The sequence below is a fragment of the Hakea prostrata genome, chromosome 2 (assembly GCF_041222555.1).
Source record: "Hakea prostrata isolate BN-2017 chromosome 2, UWA_Hpros_2, whole genome shotgun sequence".
Lineage (NCBI taxonomy): Eukaryota > Viridiplantae > Streptophyta > Magnoliopsida > Proteales > Proteaceae > Hakea > Hakea prostrata.
Genome location: NC_142601.1, coordinates 34,515,383 through 34,535,759, shown reverse-complemented (window position 1 = coordinate 34,535,759; position 20,377 = coordinate 34,515,383). Strand labels below are relative to the sequence as shown.

General features: G+C 38.8%; 2 protein-coding genes across 2 annotated transcripts; one reads left to right on the top strand and one right to left on the bottom strand.

Moving 5' to 3' along the window:
- Positions 1 to 2,875: 2,875 nt before the first annotated feature.
- Positions 2,876 to 9,245, bottom strand: LOC149024247 (copper transport protein ATX1-like). Its single transcript, XM_089144561.1, has 3 exons — positions 9,149 to 9,245; positions 4,032 to 4,107; positions 2,876 to 3,365 (listed from the first exon to the last, which is right to left on the bottom strand). The coding sequence occupies exons 1-3, from the start codon at positions 9,155 to 9,157 to the stop codon at positions 3,193 to 3,195; spliced, it is 258 nt and encodes an 85-aa protein (XP_089000687.1). The 5' UTR covers positions 9,158 to 9,245; the 3' UTR covers positions 2,876 to 3,192.
- A 4,710-nt stretch (positions 9,246 to 13,955) lies between these two features.
- LOC149024246 (uncharacterized) lies at positions 13,956 to 19,666 on the top strand. Its single transcript, XM_089143442.1, has 6 exons — positions 13,956 to 14,091; positions 14,222 to 14,352; positions 14,447 to 14,522; positions 14,624 to 14,728; positions 15,037 to 15,171; positions 19,647 to 19,666. The coding sequence occupies exons 1-6, from the start codon at positions 13,956 to 13,958 to the stop codon at positions 19,664 to 19,666; spliced, it is 603 nt and encodes a 200-aa protein (XP_088999568.1).
- The last annotated feature ends 711 nt before the right edge of the window (positions 19,667 to 20,377 follow it).

The window sequence follows — 20,377 nt, the reverse complement described above, 5'->3', positions numbered from 1 at the left end:
AATTTTAGAAACCTACCGCCTTAGTTTTCTACTAAAAACAAAAAAGAACCTAATGCCTTAATTCCTTAATCGGTTAATCCTTACCGTTTCTGCCTTTCTGGTTTCACTTTTAGTTGCAGAATTTCTTTCACTGTTTCGTAAAGGATTTTCACTTTTACAATTTTACTTTCTCTGTTCAGCTACTTTCACATTTTACCACTCTCTAGCAAATCTATTTCTTATCACAAGTAATTTTAAGTTGAGCCTTCATATAAATCTAATTTCATTGGGTGAAGATTGTAAGGTTGACCTACACATGATAGAAGAATCTAAATTTTTTATTTTTTGGGGTTGGGGGTGTTTGGATCAAGGCATCAAGCTAATGCCATCACTAGATTTACTTGGAGTCTTCTTCCTCTCTCTATCGTAGTTTTTTGTGTGAAGAGTTGAGGAAAAATAAAAATAAGTTTCAATATTGATTTTTAATTTAGTCCAAACCGTTAGCCCAAACCGAATCCAAACCGTTAGCCCAAACCGCTAACCAACCCAAATTCAAACCACACCAAACCGAAACCGCGCCGAAACCGTTATCTTTTAAATGGGTTGTATTTGGGCTGGGGGATTTTCAGTCCGAAACCGCTCCAAACCGCACCGTTGACACCCCTAATTTTTTCCCATCATGCTCTTAATTCAGCAAACAAATGACACCTAAATTAAATTATCTCTAGAATTGTTGCACTACCCTGTCTCTCTTTCTCCACCTACTAGAATCAATTCACATTTCTCTTCTCCCTCTCCCGCTCTAACCCTCTCACGGGAACGTAGCCGAACTTTTCTCTCTCGTTCCCCCCCCCTTTTTCTTTTTTTTTTTTTTTTTCACCTCGGGGAACCCCCCCCCCCTTGGGAGGGGGGGGGGGGGAAAAAAAAAATAGTATGTCTATATAATTAATTTAATTAATTCAATTTTTTTTTAAAAAGAACCCCGGGACTAGATATCAAAGAGTTTAATATTACCAAAATATATATATCATACTACTATAATAAAAGCATGTACTCTACCTTTTTCGCAAATCTTTTTCTGTCCTTTTCTGTCCTTAGAATTTTCATATATACCAATAATGTTGTATTATTTGTTATGTCTTTAGTTATTTTTGCAAGGATAATTTAGACATTGTAATCATGAATTATTATGAATTTATCCTTAATTTTAATCCTGATTTCTCTCTTGACCTCTTTGAATCTTTCTCAAACTCTGTCGCTCTATCCCTCTGCTTCTCGAACTCTCGCTGAATCTCTCTCTAAATCACCACTATCTCTCACGAGCTCTCTCAATCTCAGTCTCTCGCTCTCTATATCCCTCTCCCTCTCGAACTCGCTCTCGAATCCCTCTTGATCTCTCACGACTTCTCTCAATTTTAGTCTCTCGCTCTCCTTCAATATTTCCAGCAAATTTTAATTTTCTCAATCGTTTCTCCTCACGAGTTGTTCTAATGTTCAACTGTTACTTAAGGTTTATTCTCACTTTTCGGCTTATTTCGGTGATAATTGATATATTTCGGTGATCTCTTTTCAGGCATTGTTTGATGACAAGGGTTGTTATCGATCTCAGAAGATCAGAATGATCGATTTCTTAGGGATTCCAGTTCGTATCTTCAAGAGGTATGCGGAACCAATCTCTTCTATTTATTTATCTTTGTTGTTTCTCCTCTTTTTGTCGTATAATAATAAGCTTGCGGTGGTTGTATACCGGACTTTTATTTGCAAATTGCTTTGTCTGTGGCAAAGCAATGACGGTTGAGATTCATCCATGTCATCAAACTAAAATTTAATGGTCCAGATTAAAAACTGAAAAGTATTATATATAAATATATATATATATATATATATATATATATATATATAATATATATATATATATATATATATATATATATATATATATATATATATATTTTGTATTTTAAGGGTTTTAGAGTTTTTAAATTTACAAACTCAATCCCTGGTAACAGCCGAATCCAAACCCAGTTAAAGATTGATTCTCGCGGTCGGAAAATCCGCCGGCACTCATACCCCGGCAACATTCATGGATTTTTGAGTGTTGAAGCGAACTATGGGAAGCCACAGGAGAGAAGTTCGAAATTTTATTGTTCACTGCAGGATTAAAAGAGTATGCTTCTTTCGTGTTGGATAAAGTTGATCCTAAGGGTTTGATCTCTTGACTCTACAAGGATTCTTGCAAGGAAACAGAGGGAAAGTTGGTGAAGGATTTGTTGAAGATGGGGAGGGATTTGAGTAGGGATGTGATTGTGGACGATAATCCATATACCTACATTTTCCAATCTGAGAATGCACTCCCTGTGCATCGCTTCACCAATGATCTTCAAGCTCAAGAGCTTCAACGGGTGATCAGGATTTTTGGAATTCTCAGAATTCTTGATGGCATGATTTCTTGACGACATGAGAGATGCCATCAAGAATTCTCTCTTATGCTACGGTCAATCAGAAAAACTAGGGAGAGAAACAATCTCTTATGTTACTTCTCAGAACTTCTCTCATACTGGAGATCATCAGTCTTACTTTTAATTGTATTTTCCTTCTGAAATTCTTCCTTTAGAGATAGTTTTTCTTTAACAATCTCTTATGATTATTTTTTCTTTTTTTTTTTCTTTTTTAAATTTATAGTTGCTTCAATTTTTTTCTTTCAATTTTTTTCTCCATATATCACTACGTGCATTTGCACGTACGTTTTTTACTAGTATATATATATATATAAAAAAAAATTTAAAAAAAGAAAAACCCCTAATATTTTAAACAAACCCCTCCCACAAAAAAGAAAAGAACGGTTTTATGGTTACTAAGACGGTCTTGCTTTATGGCAGCCACAGCAGTAAACGACATAGCATAGATTAATTACAAGTCAAATTTCGAATAAAAATTCAATACATATTCAAAACATGCATTATTTGCAACCAAATGTGTCAGAGCATTACCGTACACACAAAAACATCCATAAGATCGTAGAACATTGTTTTCCCCTTTATATCTTTCACATTTTCTGGAAAGCAAATGGTATGTCATCCGAAAAGCTAACAATCAAGTACCACAAATAGTGGCCATTTGAACAGTCTACAGTACACGCAGTAAGTCATTCAATCAGCCTATTACCACAGTTTTTCTTCTACTAAAGCCACAGTAGATAGCCACTCTTACTCATCAAGCAACAGCTGCAGCAGCAGGTTTTGTTTGATCTTCACCTGGTGCTGCTGCTTCCCAGAAGGTAGTCTTCTTTCCAGTCTTGGATACAGTCTGCAAAACTGCTTCAGGTTGTACATTGCCTTTGACAGTCACCTTCTGCTCCTTCAAATCAATGTCAAATGATTCCACACCTGACCACGGTCATAAAGGAACCATATCAAGATTAGATCAACCAGGTGCTTGCCAAAGGTTTTCTTTGCAGATTAATTAGAAAGACACATAAATGAAAAATAAATCAATAAGACAGGGTAACCATCTTCCATCAGCACAAGTTGATACGGCAAATTAACTGTGCACCATTTTAACTAGTCAACGCTGCAGTCTAGAGTTGAAAGGCTACTGTATTGAGCCACTCAGTCGCCATATGGGATTTGGTCATTTATCACCAGACAACCATGTGGCTAACTTATGGATCAAAAGACGATAGCTGATGCATGCAACAGCATTCACATTCAGAATGGGCATGGGTGTTCGTGGACACAAATACACAAATAGAGGCATCACTCGGAATGTATCAGTTAACACAACCATCTAATATACCAGAACCTCAAAGGTAGAACTTCTTACCATCTGTCTGAGAGGGTGCAAAAAATAATTGTAGTTTGCCAAGTGCAGAACTCATGAAATTTTTTGGGTTTTGTCTAGTGCTTTTGGTGATTTGTATTCATTAAACAACATATATTGTGGTTAAAATAAAGTCTTGATTGTAGAAAGCAATCTGATGTCATTCAAGTAATATCTCGGAAAAAGCAACAAAAGGTAAAATAAAGCCAGCTAGAAGTGAAGGCTATGCTGACCTTGCATTCTCCCAAGCACCCTCTTTACAGCCCCAACACAACCCTCACAAGTCATGGCAACATTGAGGACAATTGTCTGCACTTGGAATCAAAAGAATTTTCAGGTTAGAAACGTTATTACCAGAAAAACAAAATCAAGAATATTACTCAATTGATCAATTTAGTGTTTCTGTGGAGCTGGAAATCCACGATATCCCAGAGCACCAATGTCTTAAGATTTATAATAATTAAAAAACCTCGAAAGAAATGAGGCACAGGTATTTGATTCTACACATTTGAATTGATTATAAGCTCATAGTCCTTTTGTTTGCCATGAAAAAGGTATAAAAACAAGTAGTTGGGAAATAGTTTTATGCATACTATCGAAAGGGTAATGGCAAAAGAAGATCATTAGTGAATAGACTGCACGAGTTAATGTATTGGTAGTGTAGAAACAAGCTTAGAATCACATTTGGGATATAAATAGAAAATTAGCAAATGCATTAGCTTATATTAGTGGAAGTATCTCTTTGGTTTGTGAGTACATGCACGGATTAGAGAAACAGGTTTTAGAGGAACACCAAAAAAATAAATAAATAAATAATTAGATAAATCAAACGAGCCAGTTTTGATGTAAATTTAAAAGATGAAATGGAAAAAGACAATCAATTGTGATTGACTAATCATAGAAATAGACTTAACCGCGTAAAATGATTATGATGCAACTCTTCAGACAGAAGAATCATTGACCATTAAAAAAAAAGGTTCAAGTAAAATTGAAAATTATAATGCTGTTGAGTTGCTCGAAAATTAACAAAATAGAGTTCGGATATGCTAACCTATGTGGTACCCTACAAACAAGGGGCACGCCTCACATGTCAGGGCATGGGCTCCATACCTGACATGTGGCGCCAAACCCATGTGTCATAATCTGATTGAGGGGTAAAGCATCTAGACTCAAAGAAATATGTATAAAAACCATGAACTACCTGTTTGATGATAAGAAGATCTTAATCCAAAAGATTCAACACAAAAGAAACAAAAACAACAAATTTGGATATAGTATTGAAGATTTTCTGATGACTTACCAAATAGTCAAACTGTAATGCGCCAAGTTTTAATTTCTTAATAATTCAGGGAAAAACTACGGAGTATTCTAACCCAGCTACTAGTCTTGGGTTCATTCATGTGGTTCAGCATGACAATCACAAGAACCAGGATTGGTCTATGGTTAAATCAATGGTAAGACCAAGGGTTTACCATGAGGCCCATAGCTGGGTACATTCTAGATTCCAAATCAGTCGAACTAGTGGATGACTATCATCCATGTTATTCAACTCCTTTCCATGGATCAAAGATGAGGTGAACAGGATGCTGCAGGAAGTGTTATGTGTTTGAATATACCCATGCATAAAACATTATTCTATTGCTTATGGCAATTACTAATTGCATAATAACATTAACAGTTATTGAACTTCTCCATAGAAGTGATGCAGTTCAGAATAACAAGGTCACCAACAAACCATTTGTCAATCTGGACCAGGCTTAATTTTGAGTGTCCAATGGCTTATACAGGCTACGGGCTTAATTTGGCTTTACTTCTGTAATGGACCAATTCCAAAAGACCAAATACAAGGACTTTAATACCAAAAGGGATTGGTGTTACTTTCGATGATAATAAGTTTTATTCTTTATTTTATTAGTGCTGCTATAAGCCATGAATGGATGAGCTACATTCCAGGCCCCCAGTTTCTATTTTATAAAATTATAAAATAGCTTCTACTTCTAAGAAGATTTCCAGCTGTCACCCCCCTGATGATGATGGCAGCAGGACCCAGATGATTGCAGAGTACCTCCTCTCCTGCCAGAAGTTGGCCCAGTTTACCTGATTTTCACAAGTTGCATCTATTGAGGAATAGTTTCTGCAACGCAACAGCAACTCTACAGCAGCACAAATATGTTTCCCCTTGTCGCTTATTCGCACATACAGTCATGCAACACTATGAGTTTTTCTACAACCCGGCAGAAGTTTTCATGGTGTCACAGAAAAGACTGGCACCTCTATAAATAGAAGTGACCCCTATCTAACATAGGCCCAGCTTATAAGTCGGAGAGACCCTACATGCATTTCAGCATCCCATTTTGTGTTCAAGGCCATTTTGGCCTCTCTATAGCCTTGATTTGAAAGCCCACTCTCTCTTTCAAGCATAGCCATGTTAGCCGAATACATGACCCGTTTGACATTCTTGTAGGCCTATACCCTATTCAAAGCCCCAAAAACATCTGTCCCGTTTAAGTGGAGGACCAAAGTCAGTGAAGCTCTTACTCTGTCTGTGTATGGAGAACACTCACTTCAGCCATTACTCTGCCTAAAATACCTTTGTCCCATTTGAGTCAAGAAGTACCAAAGTCCATTGGTGAATCATTGCTTCATCCATGTATGGAAAGCGTAGAGTTGTTATATCACCAGAATACAAAACCAATTGTGATCCCAGGATGCTGGTCCAATCATTTGCTTCCCCTGAATCGGGAGATTTCTGGTATTACATTTTGATGTCATTAGGATATAGGTATACGTTTTACTCCGTCATATTTGTCATAACAAAGATCATTAAAGCATTTGTTTGTGCCTGAACCATCATATTGTAGCCGTACATATGCTTTGAGGACAAATGATGAGAATGTTCGACTTTAATGCATCTAGGCAAAAAACTGGTCCAGCTGGGTGAGAATGGAGAAAATACATTCCTACTATTGCAACTTCAATGCTTACCACAAATCTAACCAAGACTAAAATGGAATCAAGTAACTGAAGCCATAGGTTGTGCTACGATGATGGGTTCTAGGCCCTAATCTTAGATGGCAACTCCAATCAATGTAGAAGCATGATTCAATTCCCCTCAAAGACAAAAACCATTAGGAGCATGAGTGGCATGCGTAATCCAAGGAACAAACCTTCCCCCCGGGCCCACGCAGCACTCCCCTGGTTCTGGTCATGGTGCCTAGAAAGGAACTCTCCTCACCATATAAGGGGTTTCTTATGTTGTTAATTTCACTCAAGTTACAGAGGAAAGTGTACCCACTACCATTGCTTTGAGAAATAATTAAGCCTTGAGCCTATGAGTTTTGTGAAAGACAACAGTATGGTTTTGTGGATTCAAAATTGCCTTACTGCACGGAAGCACTAGGGAAATCTCAGTAGAATGCCAAGGCTGTAGCCTATGGGATTTCCACTTCATAGTTAGGTATGATGCCTAGCATATCCTTTCTTCTATCCTTTTCTTCTTCCTTTCTCCTTGGTTGAGGCACTAATATTGTTTCTGTTTCCAATCAGTTACAAATCACACATAACATTGAACCTGTTTCCATAGCTCCAGGATCAGTAAGCTCTTTTTTCAACTCAACCAACGATTTCAGGAAGTTATTGATGTTCTGCTCTAATCTGCCTGTGCATTAGTATAGTTTCTATTTTCAGTATTGTTTTTAATTCGATCAGTTTATTTTCAGTTTACTTCCTAACATGGTTTTCAAAGCGTCCGCCAAGGCAGTAAGGGGTTTTTCAACCACCTAATTTGCCACCGCTTTGTTTACATGCAATTTTTCAGCTGTTTTTCCATCAATTTGCTACTGCTTTGTCACTTTGTGCGCTTTATTGCTGCCTAGACACCACAACGACCTTTTTTTGACAATTTGTACATAATAATATTTTTTCTTTTTCTTTTTCTTTTTTTAAATCAAATTTTATTCTACAAAGTCGTATATGAACTTAATAGTTAGTCATTTGGGAATCGGGAATCAGAAATCAGTGAATCATTAAATGGATAAGGCACTTATTTGGCCTCACACTATTATAAATGTAAAGTAAAAATGTAAAATTACTACTTTCATTTTCATACTTATAATTTGATATAGTTCGTAATCATTTGTTGTGATCCTTGATGAGATGAACTTATGTTTGTGTTCTTTTTTGGATAATCTTTCATAATTATGATTCTTGAATTTTATTTTTTTTGGATGAATGTGATTCTTGAATGTTTGTTTAGCTTATAATAAAAATTTATTACTTTAAAAATAATTGCATTGAAAAAATTTGACCCAACTGCTTTGGTCGCCTTATTGCCGTCTAAGCGATGCTTTGTCGCCGAATTGCCTAGACGGAGCCCCAACCGCTTTGGTTGTTTTGCTGCCTTAACAAACATGCTTTCTAATTTCACCAGTTGCTATTTTCTATCAGACTTTAGCTTATAATTTCTGCATTAGTTTCAGATTTCTAAGTTCCATTGCTACTTTCAACTGCTTCCTAAGTCTTTTCTTCAAAAACTCTCTATTTTCTTATCACCGTTGCTAAATTCACATCCATTTATTAGATCTTTACTAAATTCTAATGGTTTCTTCCCACCTTAACTGGGACACTTGTCTATGTTCTGTCAACATTTGGTAGACCTGCAGAGCAATACAGAAAATCTCTTAAGTCTGGTTCAACATTGCTCTGTGATTCTGGTTTCAACTTGGGATACTAATCTTTAGCTTCGACTGACTTAGGATCCCTTCAGAAAGTGAGAGTTATCCCTAGGACCCCTCTACAAGTATCATTATGAAGTTTTAAGTTTTATTAAAATTGTGAGGTGTGGTATTACAGAAAACAAAGTAATCAACCTAGATTCAATTCCTCTGAAAACATATCACTAATTGATCGATAAGCTTCCGAGAGACGAGAATCCGGTTCCATATAATTCATCATATGATTTTACTGAAACACGGCAAGAACGGGAACAAACAATACCAGATTTCTAACAAGAACGTTCCCAGATTGTTTCCAGATTCTCTATTAAATTAATGAAATTAAGATAGACAACCAGAGGAATTGGATTTGGACCAACACACTAGTAAACAAAACAGATCAAACAGCGAAAGAAAAAAAATGTCATAATCATGTCACCACAGGAACTGCGTAAAATAAGTACTGATTTAAGCTAAAAAGAAAGCAACAGTGATTATAGACACACGTCTAGAGAAAGCCGAAATGGGTCTATAGAAAGTATTCTCTTTTCCTCTTTTATTGCAGAAAAATTGCAAGAAAACTGAGAACCCTACAAAGAGTGGCAGAGAGAAAAAGGGGAGAAAGCCAGGAGGAATACCTGAGACATTATCGCGAAGTGAAAGACACCAAAGACGCAACGCAAGCAATTGCCGTGTCTCTGACCGAGTTGGAATCACCGATCACCTCCAGTTCCTTGTAATTCATTTTAAGGGATATATAAAGCAGCAGCTAGCTGGCGCTATCCTGGCATCATGCACCGGCTGGCGTGGAAAATGTACAGAAACTATATTTTTTTATGGGTAATTTTCATTGACGCCAGTGGATTTTTTTTTTTTTTTTTTTTTTTGGGTAGGAAAATTGACGCCAGTGGTTAGGTTCAAGGTTTAAAGTATCCCACGATACGATACGATACGATACGTATCTTTATTTGATTAAACCGATACGATAAATCTTGATACGTCTTTCCATTAAATTACACTAAAATACATTAGTCAGAGCGATACAACATTCGATACAGGACGATACGTCTCTTAAAATCACCTAACCGATACGATACTCGATACCGATACTTTAAACCTTGGTTAGGTTTATCTCATTTTTAGTCAAAAAAAACTAGGACTTTGCATTTGCCTTCCCCTGTGCTATAAAAAACCAATTTAAGGACAAATTATCTCTTTTATAACCAATTTGCCCTTTTTTTTATTATATTTTTTTTTCGTACTCACCCCCACCTACCATTAAACTTGTAATTCCCTTTCAGTCAAAAAATTATAGAAAAGTCCTAAAATTTAAATAAATTTTAAAAAATGACCAAAATACACTTATATGTTAAAATGACTCAAGTACCCCTTAGCTTAAACCCTATTTGCAAAGTAAAATCTTAGCCGAAATAAATGAAGAGATTCTCCCTTCACCCATCTTCATTTCCCATTTGCTCAAATCAACTAAGAAACAAACACCCATCTCCATTTAAGGTTAATCTTTGCAAATAAGGTTTAAGCTAAGGGGTAATTGAATCATTTTAACATATAAATGTATTTTGGTCATATTTTAAAATTTATTTGAAATGACTTTTCTATAATTTTTGAACTAAAAAGGGAGTCACAATTTTCATGGCAGGTGGGGGTATGTATGTAAAAAATTTAAATTAAAAAAGAAAAAGAATAAAGATAAATTGGTCATAAAAGTGATAATTTATCCTTAAATTGACTTTTTCTATAGCACATGGGAGGCAAATATAAAGTCTCATTTTTTTTAAACTAAAAATGACATAAACCAAACCTCAGGGGGTCCAGATGAAAATTAACCATTTTTATGATAAAAAAAATTGGGTAGATATTGGTTGTAGTAACTACAATCAGTATGAGACATAACCTCATTGCAGGTGGACCCTATATGTCTTGTTGTCAAACTAAGTAACCAGTCTTCAGTCTTTAGTTGTATCATATTTTAAATTACAAACTTCTAGCTTGGATGTGATTGATATCATAATTGCCAAAATATGAAAAGGGTGGGAGATAGTTAGTTTATCTCCTTACCTATGGTTAGATATTTTTCTAGTGTTTGATCACACCAAATACATAGAAAAATACATTTATCCAACGTACTTCTTCACAATAAAGCCACATAAAATAAAGAGCAAATTGTATGTAGTTGTTTTTTTTCCTCGCTGAACTAACTTAGATGCACCATCAAGGATAGCTATTACATATAATTTAAATATTATGGCAAGACTTTGCTCCTAGTCCCAAGGGAATTCCAAGTTTAACCTCCTAATTGAAGGTGAAATTCAAGAGGATTCCAACTCTAACCTCTTACTTGGAAATGTTAATTTTTTCAATTTCCATCCCAACAAAAAAATATTTTATTATAAACAAAACCCCAAAAAAAATTTAATCACACCAATAATTTATTAATTATAAAAAAAAATAATATTTATTTTTAAATAAAAAATAAATTTTAAAAAAAAAAACAATCAAATATTTAAACACCCCCAAACACACCCGCGGGGGCCCCCCCAAATACCCCACAAAATCTTTTTCCCCCCCCCCCCCCCCTGTCTGCCCAATCATATTTCTTCCGGCCCCCCCCTTCACCCCCCGGCTGGATTGATTATATTATTAAAAAACTCAATCAAAGTGTTAAAGCCATGGTACAAAATGTCGGCGACATATCGCCGACACAGGGCGATGTCGCCATGTCGCTGGGGGGCGATATGACACCCCCCAGCGACACCGACATCGCGAGAAGTCGGTCGATAAATCGCCGACTTCTCGCGATAAAAGGGCGAAATTCGGGCGAATTTCGTTCGAATTTTTTTTAATTTCTCTCTCTTCTCTCTCTCATTTTTCGCACTTTTCACTATATTTTCGTCCGATCTTCGACATCTACGGGTACATCTTGCTTCCTTGTTGCCGGATATCACGTTGTTTCTGTCGATCAGTAGCCGTTCCTTCGCACGATCCGAGAGTTTTTTCGTCAAACAAGTAACCATTCTTATCCAAGTAATTTTTCACAAAATGCATGCTATATGATGTTGGATGATTTTGAAATTAATATATGTTGAATACCATGTGACGATCTACGATTTCACGGAGTCGGAATTTTTTTCCGCAAAGTATTTAATTTTTTTATTTTTGTGGGTAAAAAATGATATTTTGATTATCTTGTATGATTACTTTTTAAGTGATACAGTGGTTGTATGATGATAGAAAAAACATATGTGGAACTCCGTGAGCCGATTTACGGACTCACGGAGTCGAAATATTTTTTGACCCAAAAATAAGTTATTTTATTTTTCAAAAAATATTCTGATATTAATAAAAATATCAATAATTATGAAAATGCAAAAAATAGGGGAGAATGGGGGGAAATGTTTTGAAAATTATGGAATAATTATATAAGTATTTTTCAACTGTTGGTTGTGTTGCCCATGTGGCTTCATCGCCGGTTTTGATATGGGCAGCTATTTTTATAATTATATCATACATGCAATATTCATAATTTCATATATGATTGTTTATATGTGTATAAACAATTATAATGATGTTGTTATTTGTTAATGTTATTTGAATGCAACAGTTATCATGTCTGCTGGTGGGAGTTAGAGGGGAACTGGGTCTTCCCAGGGTGGACGAGGACAGGGACAGGGACAGGGTCAAGGACAGGGTCAGGGACAACTTTGAGAGATCAGCGGTAGGAGGGAGGGCCCGACCCGACATGGCAATATTGTACGGCTATTGATGGAGACAAAAATAAACCGAGTGTAATTTTTGTCACAAAAGAATATACTCGGGTGGCATCGGTAGGTTCAAGGGTCACATCATTGGGAGTTCAAAGGATGTGACTAAATGCACAGAGGCCCATCCAGATGTAATCAAGTTACTTAGGGATTTACAAAAACAAAAGGGGAAGAAGAAAGATGATCGGAGGAAAGTCAACAGAGCACTAGATGATGCGGTGCGGGGGCCGTCATCATATGTGGATGATTCGGATGATGATAGGGATGTTGATCCTGTTGATGTGGACGAGAGATCGGGGAGGAGAGGGATATGCGGCGGGCCATGGCGAGAGAGCGGACGATTGCACCATCGGGGAGCAAGATATGGCCGAGCTAGAGCTACGGGAGCTGGTCCATCTAGGCCTACGGGGGCTAGACCTTCGATTCGGGGGGAGGGGTGGTGTATTTGGCATGTTTGGCGGATCACGAGTCGGCGGGCCCCTCATACATCGAGGTTCGAGACCGTTCGGTGCCACTACCACGGCAACCATCCGATTATCCACGCCGTCCGGACCCAACCATGGAGCAAGATCCTGATACATTCGGGAGAAAAGGGGCCAAGCAGCCCAAGATATCCGGTGCATGGAAAGGTATGGCAAAGAAGGTAAAGAAGGCAATGTCAAAGTGGATTTATTACAATCACATCCCAGACAAACACGACACGGGGTCCATACTATACGAATATGATTGATACTATTGCGGTGGCGGGCCACTGGATATAGTGGTCCCAACCCTACGAGTTGATGACCACCCTCCTTCAAGAGGAGAAGCAAGAGCTGCGGGAGTATATTGATAGTATGAAACCCTTTTGGGATACTTATGGATGCACCATCATGTCCGATGGATGGACCGGCCCGACGAGAAAGTCCATCATCAACTTCATGGTATCTTGTGATTGGAGAAGCTGTCTTCTTGAAATCGATGGATGCTACTTGGTCATACGAAAGACCACGGATATATCATGGGTCTCTGCGGGATGTGATCGACCAGGTTGGTAGGAAAAATGTGGTGCAAATTGTCATCGACAATGGCTCCAACTATAAGAAGGCCGGTAAAGTGTTGATGGCTTCACTGATTATAACCTTATGTGGACACCTTGTGCTGCACATTCAATTGACCTAATCTTTGAAGGACATTGGAAAAATCAGCATTGTCCACAACACCGTTGAGAGTGCAAGACAGGTAACCAACTTCATCTACAATCATAACGTTGCTTTGGCAATGATGCGGAGATCATGTGGAGGTGAGTTGGTGCGACCTGGTCCGACAAGATTTGCGACAAATTTTGTCGCCTTGAGCAGCATGCAAGATAAGAAGTCGGGCCTCAGATCCATGTTTGCATCGCAGGAGTGGTTTGATTGGGCTGGATCCAAGTAAGATAACTATCTACTATTTCATCTTATAAATTATTATATTTATATTATGAGTTTATGATTATCTTGTATGATATTTATTGTCTATTGACTTAATGAGTTTGTGATAATTCAGCACGACCAATGGGCGCGCCGCACAGTACACAATATCATCTGATGATTTTTGGAGATGTGTTACTGTAGTGTTGCAGACCATTGATCCTATAGTAAAGGTCTTGCGTATGGTGGACTCTTCCTTGAGGGGACCCACTATGCCCCATTTGTATGCATCCCTTGAGCATATGAAGGATGCTATAAAGGCAGCAAACCCTAGAGGACATCGGGCTTTCTTAGATATTGTCGATGCACGATGGACAGCTCATCTGATGCATCCTCTTCATAGGGCCGGTAAGTAAATATTCTGGGTTGTTGATTTGTAGTAGTAGACTTGTAGTCTTGTAGACTTGTGGGCTTGTAGCATTGTAGGTATTGGTACTTTGGTAGTTGGTACTAATTTTAAGCTTTTTTAATTATGCAGCATATTTTCTAAACCCTAAGTATCAATATAGTCAACATTTAGGGTTGGACACAAACCTATTGGATGCCCTGATACAGGTGATAATGAAGTTGGAGCCAGATGAGATGGTCCAATCATTTTGCCACAATGAGGTGAGACATTGGGAATTTCAAACGATTAGTGAGTTGTATTAATTGTTTAAATAATTTAGATAACCAATCAATACTAATGATTGTATTATTGCAGATCAAATTGTTTAGAGATGCATTTGGGTCTTTTAGTGGAGCTGGTGCTGTACGGGGCAGAGAAACCATGGATCCAGGTTAGATACTTATATAGTTACATCCTTAGGGCTTAGATGCATAAATGTTTTGAGTCTTTTGACTTTTGAGTTTCTAACTTAATGTTTTTGTGATAATGCAGCTGAATGGTGGTATCTCTATGGCAATAGTTCATCAAACTTGCGAAGATTGGCAATCAGGATCCTGTCTCATACTTGCTCTGCCTCTGGATGTGAGATGAATTGGAGTACATTTAGCATGATCCACTCCCAGAGGAGGAACCGGTTGGGAAGCCAGCGTCTAAATGACCTCGTATTTATTCGCTATAATATGAGGTTGAAGCTGCAATATGCCGGGGGAGCGGGCTCGAGAATGAAAGGCAATACATCAATCTCGATGATATATTTGATGTTGCCGAAGATGACCAAGATCCCCTCACTCGGTGGATGTTGGACGGGGGTGAGCCGGTATTGGACCAACCTTGGAGGGAGGCCTGACCCAGAAACTAGCTCAAGCTGCGGGGGTTAATGTGGGTGAGTATATGGCCACTTGAAGAGGGTCGAGGCACATGCGAGGCAGCTGCCACTGCTGATGAGGATTGGATGATGGCACCAGGCACGGAGGAGCCACAGGACAACAATCCTGATGACACACTCTCACCTAGTCAGACTGGTGGAGATGATGATGGTGGTAGTGGTAGTGGTGGTGGTGGTGGTGGTGGTGGTGGTGGTGGTGGAGGCATTGGAGAGCGTATACATGTTCCACTACCAGAGACACAGCAGCCCCCACTCAGATACACTGGGGAGAGTCATTTTGATCATGCCACTCAAGATTATGATCATGGTGGTGATTATCAGCGTGGTCGTTAATATCCTGATACGAGGCCGAGCCACCATCAGAGGGGAGCTGGCCATGACTATGTTAATCCTTGGGATGCGGCGATTGCGTCAATGGGGTCCATGAGCTTGGATGAGTCTGTAGGCTCCACATCAGGTTATTGGCCTACGGGTAATTATGGTGTCCCTCTCCCTCCTTCAGATGGACAGTATGATATGGGAATTAGTAACCCCTCTAGTTCTTCGTATCATGGGAGCTATGGTGTCCCCTCTAGTTCTTCGTATCATGGGAGCTATGGTGTCCCTCTCCCTCTTTCACAATCAGAGTCATTCGTACCAACAAGGGCATCTGATGGCATGCAGTACGTTCCTTGGCCCTATTCTCACTTCCCTCAAATTGGAGTTCTCATGGCAGCGGAAGATGACCGCTATAGAACTGCAGTTAATGATTACTTAGACAATTTTCAATATCGTATGAGATGGGATGAGTATGTGAATTTGTTGGGGGGGCATCAATGGAGACAGTCTGAGTCAGAGGAATTCGATCCACCTAGGCACAGTACTTGGTACTGAGAGTTTCAGATTTTATATGGTTGGATGACTTTTTTTTTCCCCCCCCCCCCGCCCTTTGCTGTCACCCTATCTGGCATACCCGAGAGTGTGATCCACAGCCCGAAGATCAGGTATCGAGTGATCAGCCTCCCACAAAAACAATAACATAATCATGAACAATCATAATAAAAGTGCGGAAGATAAACCATAGATCCAATAAAGAAAGAATGAATCATAAATGAATCAGAATGATAGATATAATCAGAGTATCAAACAGATAAGTAAAGTGAGGCAAAAATCCCACTCTACAACCAGCGGAAAAGTAGCTCTAAAGAGAATAAACTAGACAAAATCTAATCCCAGTAGCAAGTACATTGGGTAACTAAATTGTTCTCCACTTTATAGACAACATCCTTATAAGTGTAAATCTCATAAATGGCACAAGGACGCTTCCACTCAATGGTCGGACTAAGCATCGTACGGAGCATAACCACTCGCGGGATCTTCAGTGTAATTGTGGTAACCGCAATCACCTTCCTGGAGATATGCCTCTTCACCTTGCGCTTCTTCATAGGGACCGTCATAATACTCAGTACTTGCAGGATAGTCTAACAAACATTGTACAATAAAGGAATGAGTTTCAAAGAAACTCGGTAAAGCGATTAAAATCCATAATAACATAAATGGCAGGATTTCCAGAACAAACATAAATGCAATATGATATGAGACAAGCAATGAATGAATGAATCTAACTCTATGTATGTTGGTCTCTATTGGCAGACATGCTTTAAGTCATAGCACCGTACTTCTTTAGGAAAGTCCACTCACATCCTCAACCATTTAAGATATCTTGGATTCTCTCACGGATCATTTCACCGGTCTTGAGCAGCCGATTGGTAATGGGTCCTTCATCCCTCAGGACAAACCATGGCAGGGGGTTAAGTCAACACACTCTCTCACAACCATTTGGTATAAGTACTGGCGCATGTCAGGGTAAAACCTAGCCAAATGCAAGTCTTCTACTTAGTTACATCAAGTAGATCCAGATACGTCCATTCCTCGTCCCTGACGATCCTTTCCGGTATCCTTCACACTAGAGTCCTCATAGTCCCTGACTACGGACTCATCAACCCTATTGATCATCCACATATGGTAAACGGGAAGCTCTCACGTCCTCTCACGGGTTGGTTACCGGTCTTAAGCGCCCGTGAGCCCAAGTCTAACCATATGCAACCCTACCAATAAATGGCCCCCACAATGTGATTCCTGTCCTCTCACGGGTTGGTTACCGGTCTTGAGCGCCCATGAATCCCCATTGCTACCACGGGTCGTTCGGTCTCAATACCCCTCCGATTAGGGTCTGACATAACAGGACATCCTAGCCAAACACTACTAGACAATCCTAGATATGTCATCCAACAGTTTAGGAAGGTGTCCAGAGGGCATCTCCGGTAACATCCCATAATATTCCCGTAGTAGTCCAAGGACAGAAGTGTCAAAAGGACACCTCTCCTTTCCAAACCATACTTAAGCATACACATGCATCAATTCATATCATCACATATATGGTAACTTCATATATGGAAAGAAATCAATAAGTACAATCAACTTGTATATAATTGGTAAGTAAATCATACATGAATCAATTTAAGCAATGCTACTGTAATCAAGGTTATGCAGCAGTGGTATATCGTTGTAAGAATCTAATTTAGGAAACATGTCAATGATATTCAAATATAGAAACTAGATTCATGCTATCTATGTAATTAAGGAAACAACCATCCTTACCTTTTATAACTCGCAAAGGAATCCTAAGAAATCAAGTAAGATCTTGGCAAACTTGAGAAGAAGGTCCTAAACAAGTATATACAACATATTAGGAAAGATCCCTAACAGAAAAGATACCAAAACATCCAACACAGACCAATTCTGGAGTTGCTGTACCCATTGGTCGAGTGGATTGGTCGACTGGTCCAGTCGACCAATCGATCGACCAATGCGAGACGATAGCCTAAAAAAAACAGAGTTTTAAGATATGAAATCCGAATTTGGTGGTTCAAAAGGGTACTAATCAAGGGGTAAACTACATTAGTAGTATTCTAACATATAGGGGACCTCAAAACACCAATCAAATCAAGACATCAAGATCCAAATTAGGAAACAAAAAGTTACCATAATTAGATCATCCATGGATCTTGATGAATTCGAAATAGAAATCAAAGACAAGAACAATAGGAGGATGGATCATTGCTTCAGGTAAAGGTATCATGAAAACATACTTAGATCTTAAAGGAAAAAGGCTTAGAAGCATAAATCTAAATAAGGAAATAAAACCTACCATATATGTAACTACCATGCTTCATGAAGAACACATAGTATGGTAGAAGAGAACAATTAGAGATTGATAGATCATGGATCATGGAAAGAAAACACAGTAATTAACTACTAACATGATCAATATAGAAGATCCAAAGAGATCAGAATTCAAATCAGAAGTTTAACAAGATTAGATCATGGTTTGATCATGATTCCTTCAAAAGCTTGCAATGATCATGGTTAAGATCATTGTTCTAGCCTCAAATCCTTAGATGATCATGAGAACATGTTCAGAGATGTTTGCAACAGAGAATGCAGCATCTCTTCTACTGTCTCAACTCAAAAGGAAAGAAAAACAAAGATGGAGGAGAAGAAGAGAGAGTAGACATACCTTTTGATGCAAAAGGAAGAGTTTCGACGAAGATCCGTCAAGAAAACACCAAGGATGCAAGGGAGATGACTTGCAGAGGTCTTTGGTTCGTTCCAAAGAGTTTGGAGGCAGCAAATACGAAGTGGACTCGAGATTGGACTTAAATAGAGCAAGAAAAACCTAATTGCCAAAGACAAGCACTCATTGGTCGAGTGGATTGGTCGACTGGCCCGATCGACCAATCACGACCAATGCCGACAAAGAAGTCCAAAACAGGAATTGAAGGCCCAGATCAAATCCAATCCTAAAGGGGTTTTGCACACAAGTCAAGTGACTTACCTAATCGGTAGAAATGCCTTCAAACCAAGATAGAGAGCACTCCAAGTCCATCAACTAATCCGATCTTCATCAAGATTCAGTTTCCATAAATAGAACTTCATCATCAACTTTCATGGATCCAAAGCCAGACACCAAGTCCTCCACTGGGATGGCCCAAAGCTGACTTCTTACTTTACTTCGGGTCATCGGACCTACAAATAACAAGGTTTCCGGGTCAAGGTTAGGGCTGGGTTTCACATTATGTATTACAGTATTTGTACAATAAATTGTAGACTTTATATGATTTGGTTTTATGAGTTTTTAGGTTTTTAGTTTCGGGGCTTTCGTCCGCGTATAGTAGGACATGGGTCGATTAAGAACATTAGTTTAGGTAATGTTTTAGATCAAAATAACACTACCAATGTGTTTATTAGCCTCAAATTAGGCTACACATCAAATTTCAGGTCAAAATGACCAAAAAAACCCATCGAAACAGGGGTTCGATTTTTCATCGAACCCCTACCAAAAGTCGCCCGACTTTTGGCGAAATTTCGGCCGTGTCGCCATGTCGCCAAGGAGCGACACGGCGACACGGTTCGAAATTTCGAACTATGAGTTAAAGCAGTGGTTGGCCTACCAGTTCGGTGCAAATCCTTAAGGCGGTTCAAGTTACGCGGTTCAATTCATATTCCACTTCTTTTACATTTTCCAAATCAATCAAAAGCGGGCATTCCGTTGTTACTCCCAGTTCATTTCAAAATCTTTGGTCGCAGAGGAGCAGACGAAGCCCTAGTACCTTGAAGCAGCAAGTAGAAGAAGAAGATTTTATAGCTTGAAGCAGGAAGCGAAAGCAGAAGAAGTAGCTTGAGTCGTAGATCATTTCCCAGTTTTTGATCGAAGGAGAAGAACAATCTTGAAGCAGAAGAAATAAGTCCTAGTTTGAGATAAGGTTCCAGCTTTATGGTCTTAAGGTTTTGAAGAAGAAGAAAGGTTCCAGCGTTCTTTCCTCACTGTTTTAAGGTTCCAGCAGCCCTAGTGATGCGTCCAAAATCTGCTCAGCCCTTGGATCTCCACGTGATGTCCTGCAAAATGAAAGCGTCAGATGTGGCCCGACCGCTGGGGTCGGGAGTCCACCTCCGAAGGCTAAGTCGGTTGATGAACTTAATCACAAACGGCTCTGCTAGAAGCACAGAGCTAAGGAATGAAGAACTGGGAAAGGTGATCTAGATAGCAGATCGCGGATAGTTTAGGTCTATCAGTATGTATCTGAACCTGAGTCTCAGATAGTATTCTTTTTGATCGATTGATCCGTCGATCCCCTCCCTCACCTTGTATGGTAGTGAGGTTTATATAGAGTGTACCTTCGAATCTCCTTCGTTGGATGCACTTGAGCCTTCTTCGGGTAGTCGTTGGATCTCATTAGTTAGATCCGTTGAGCGATAGACTTCTACTAGTTTGGCCTAGTAGAGGACTCCTGAGATAACCTTTAGGTTATGCGATGGTT

Excerpts from the sequence above, each read along its gene's own strand:
- LOC149024247 (XM_089144561.1), bottom strand. Across the intron at positions 3,366-4,031 it reads GGTGCTTGGGAGAATGCAAG|GTGTGGAATCATTTGACATT; the intron begins GTCAGCATAGCC and ends GACCGTGGTCAG.
- LOC149024246 (XM_089143442.1), top strand. The coding sequence starts at position 13,956 with ATGCCCCATTTGTATGCATCCCTTGAGCATATGAAGGATGCTATAAAG. Across the intron at positions 14,353-14,446 it reads AATCATTTTGCCACAATGAG|ATCAAATTGTTTAGAGATGC; the intron begins GTGAGACATTGG and ends GTATTATTGCAG. Across the intron at positions 14,729-15,036 it reads TGGATGTGAGATGAATTGGA|AGGGTCGAGGCACATGCGAG; the intron begins GTACATTTAGCA and ends GGCCACTTGAAG.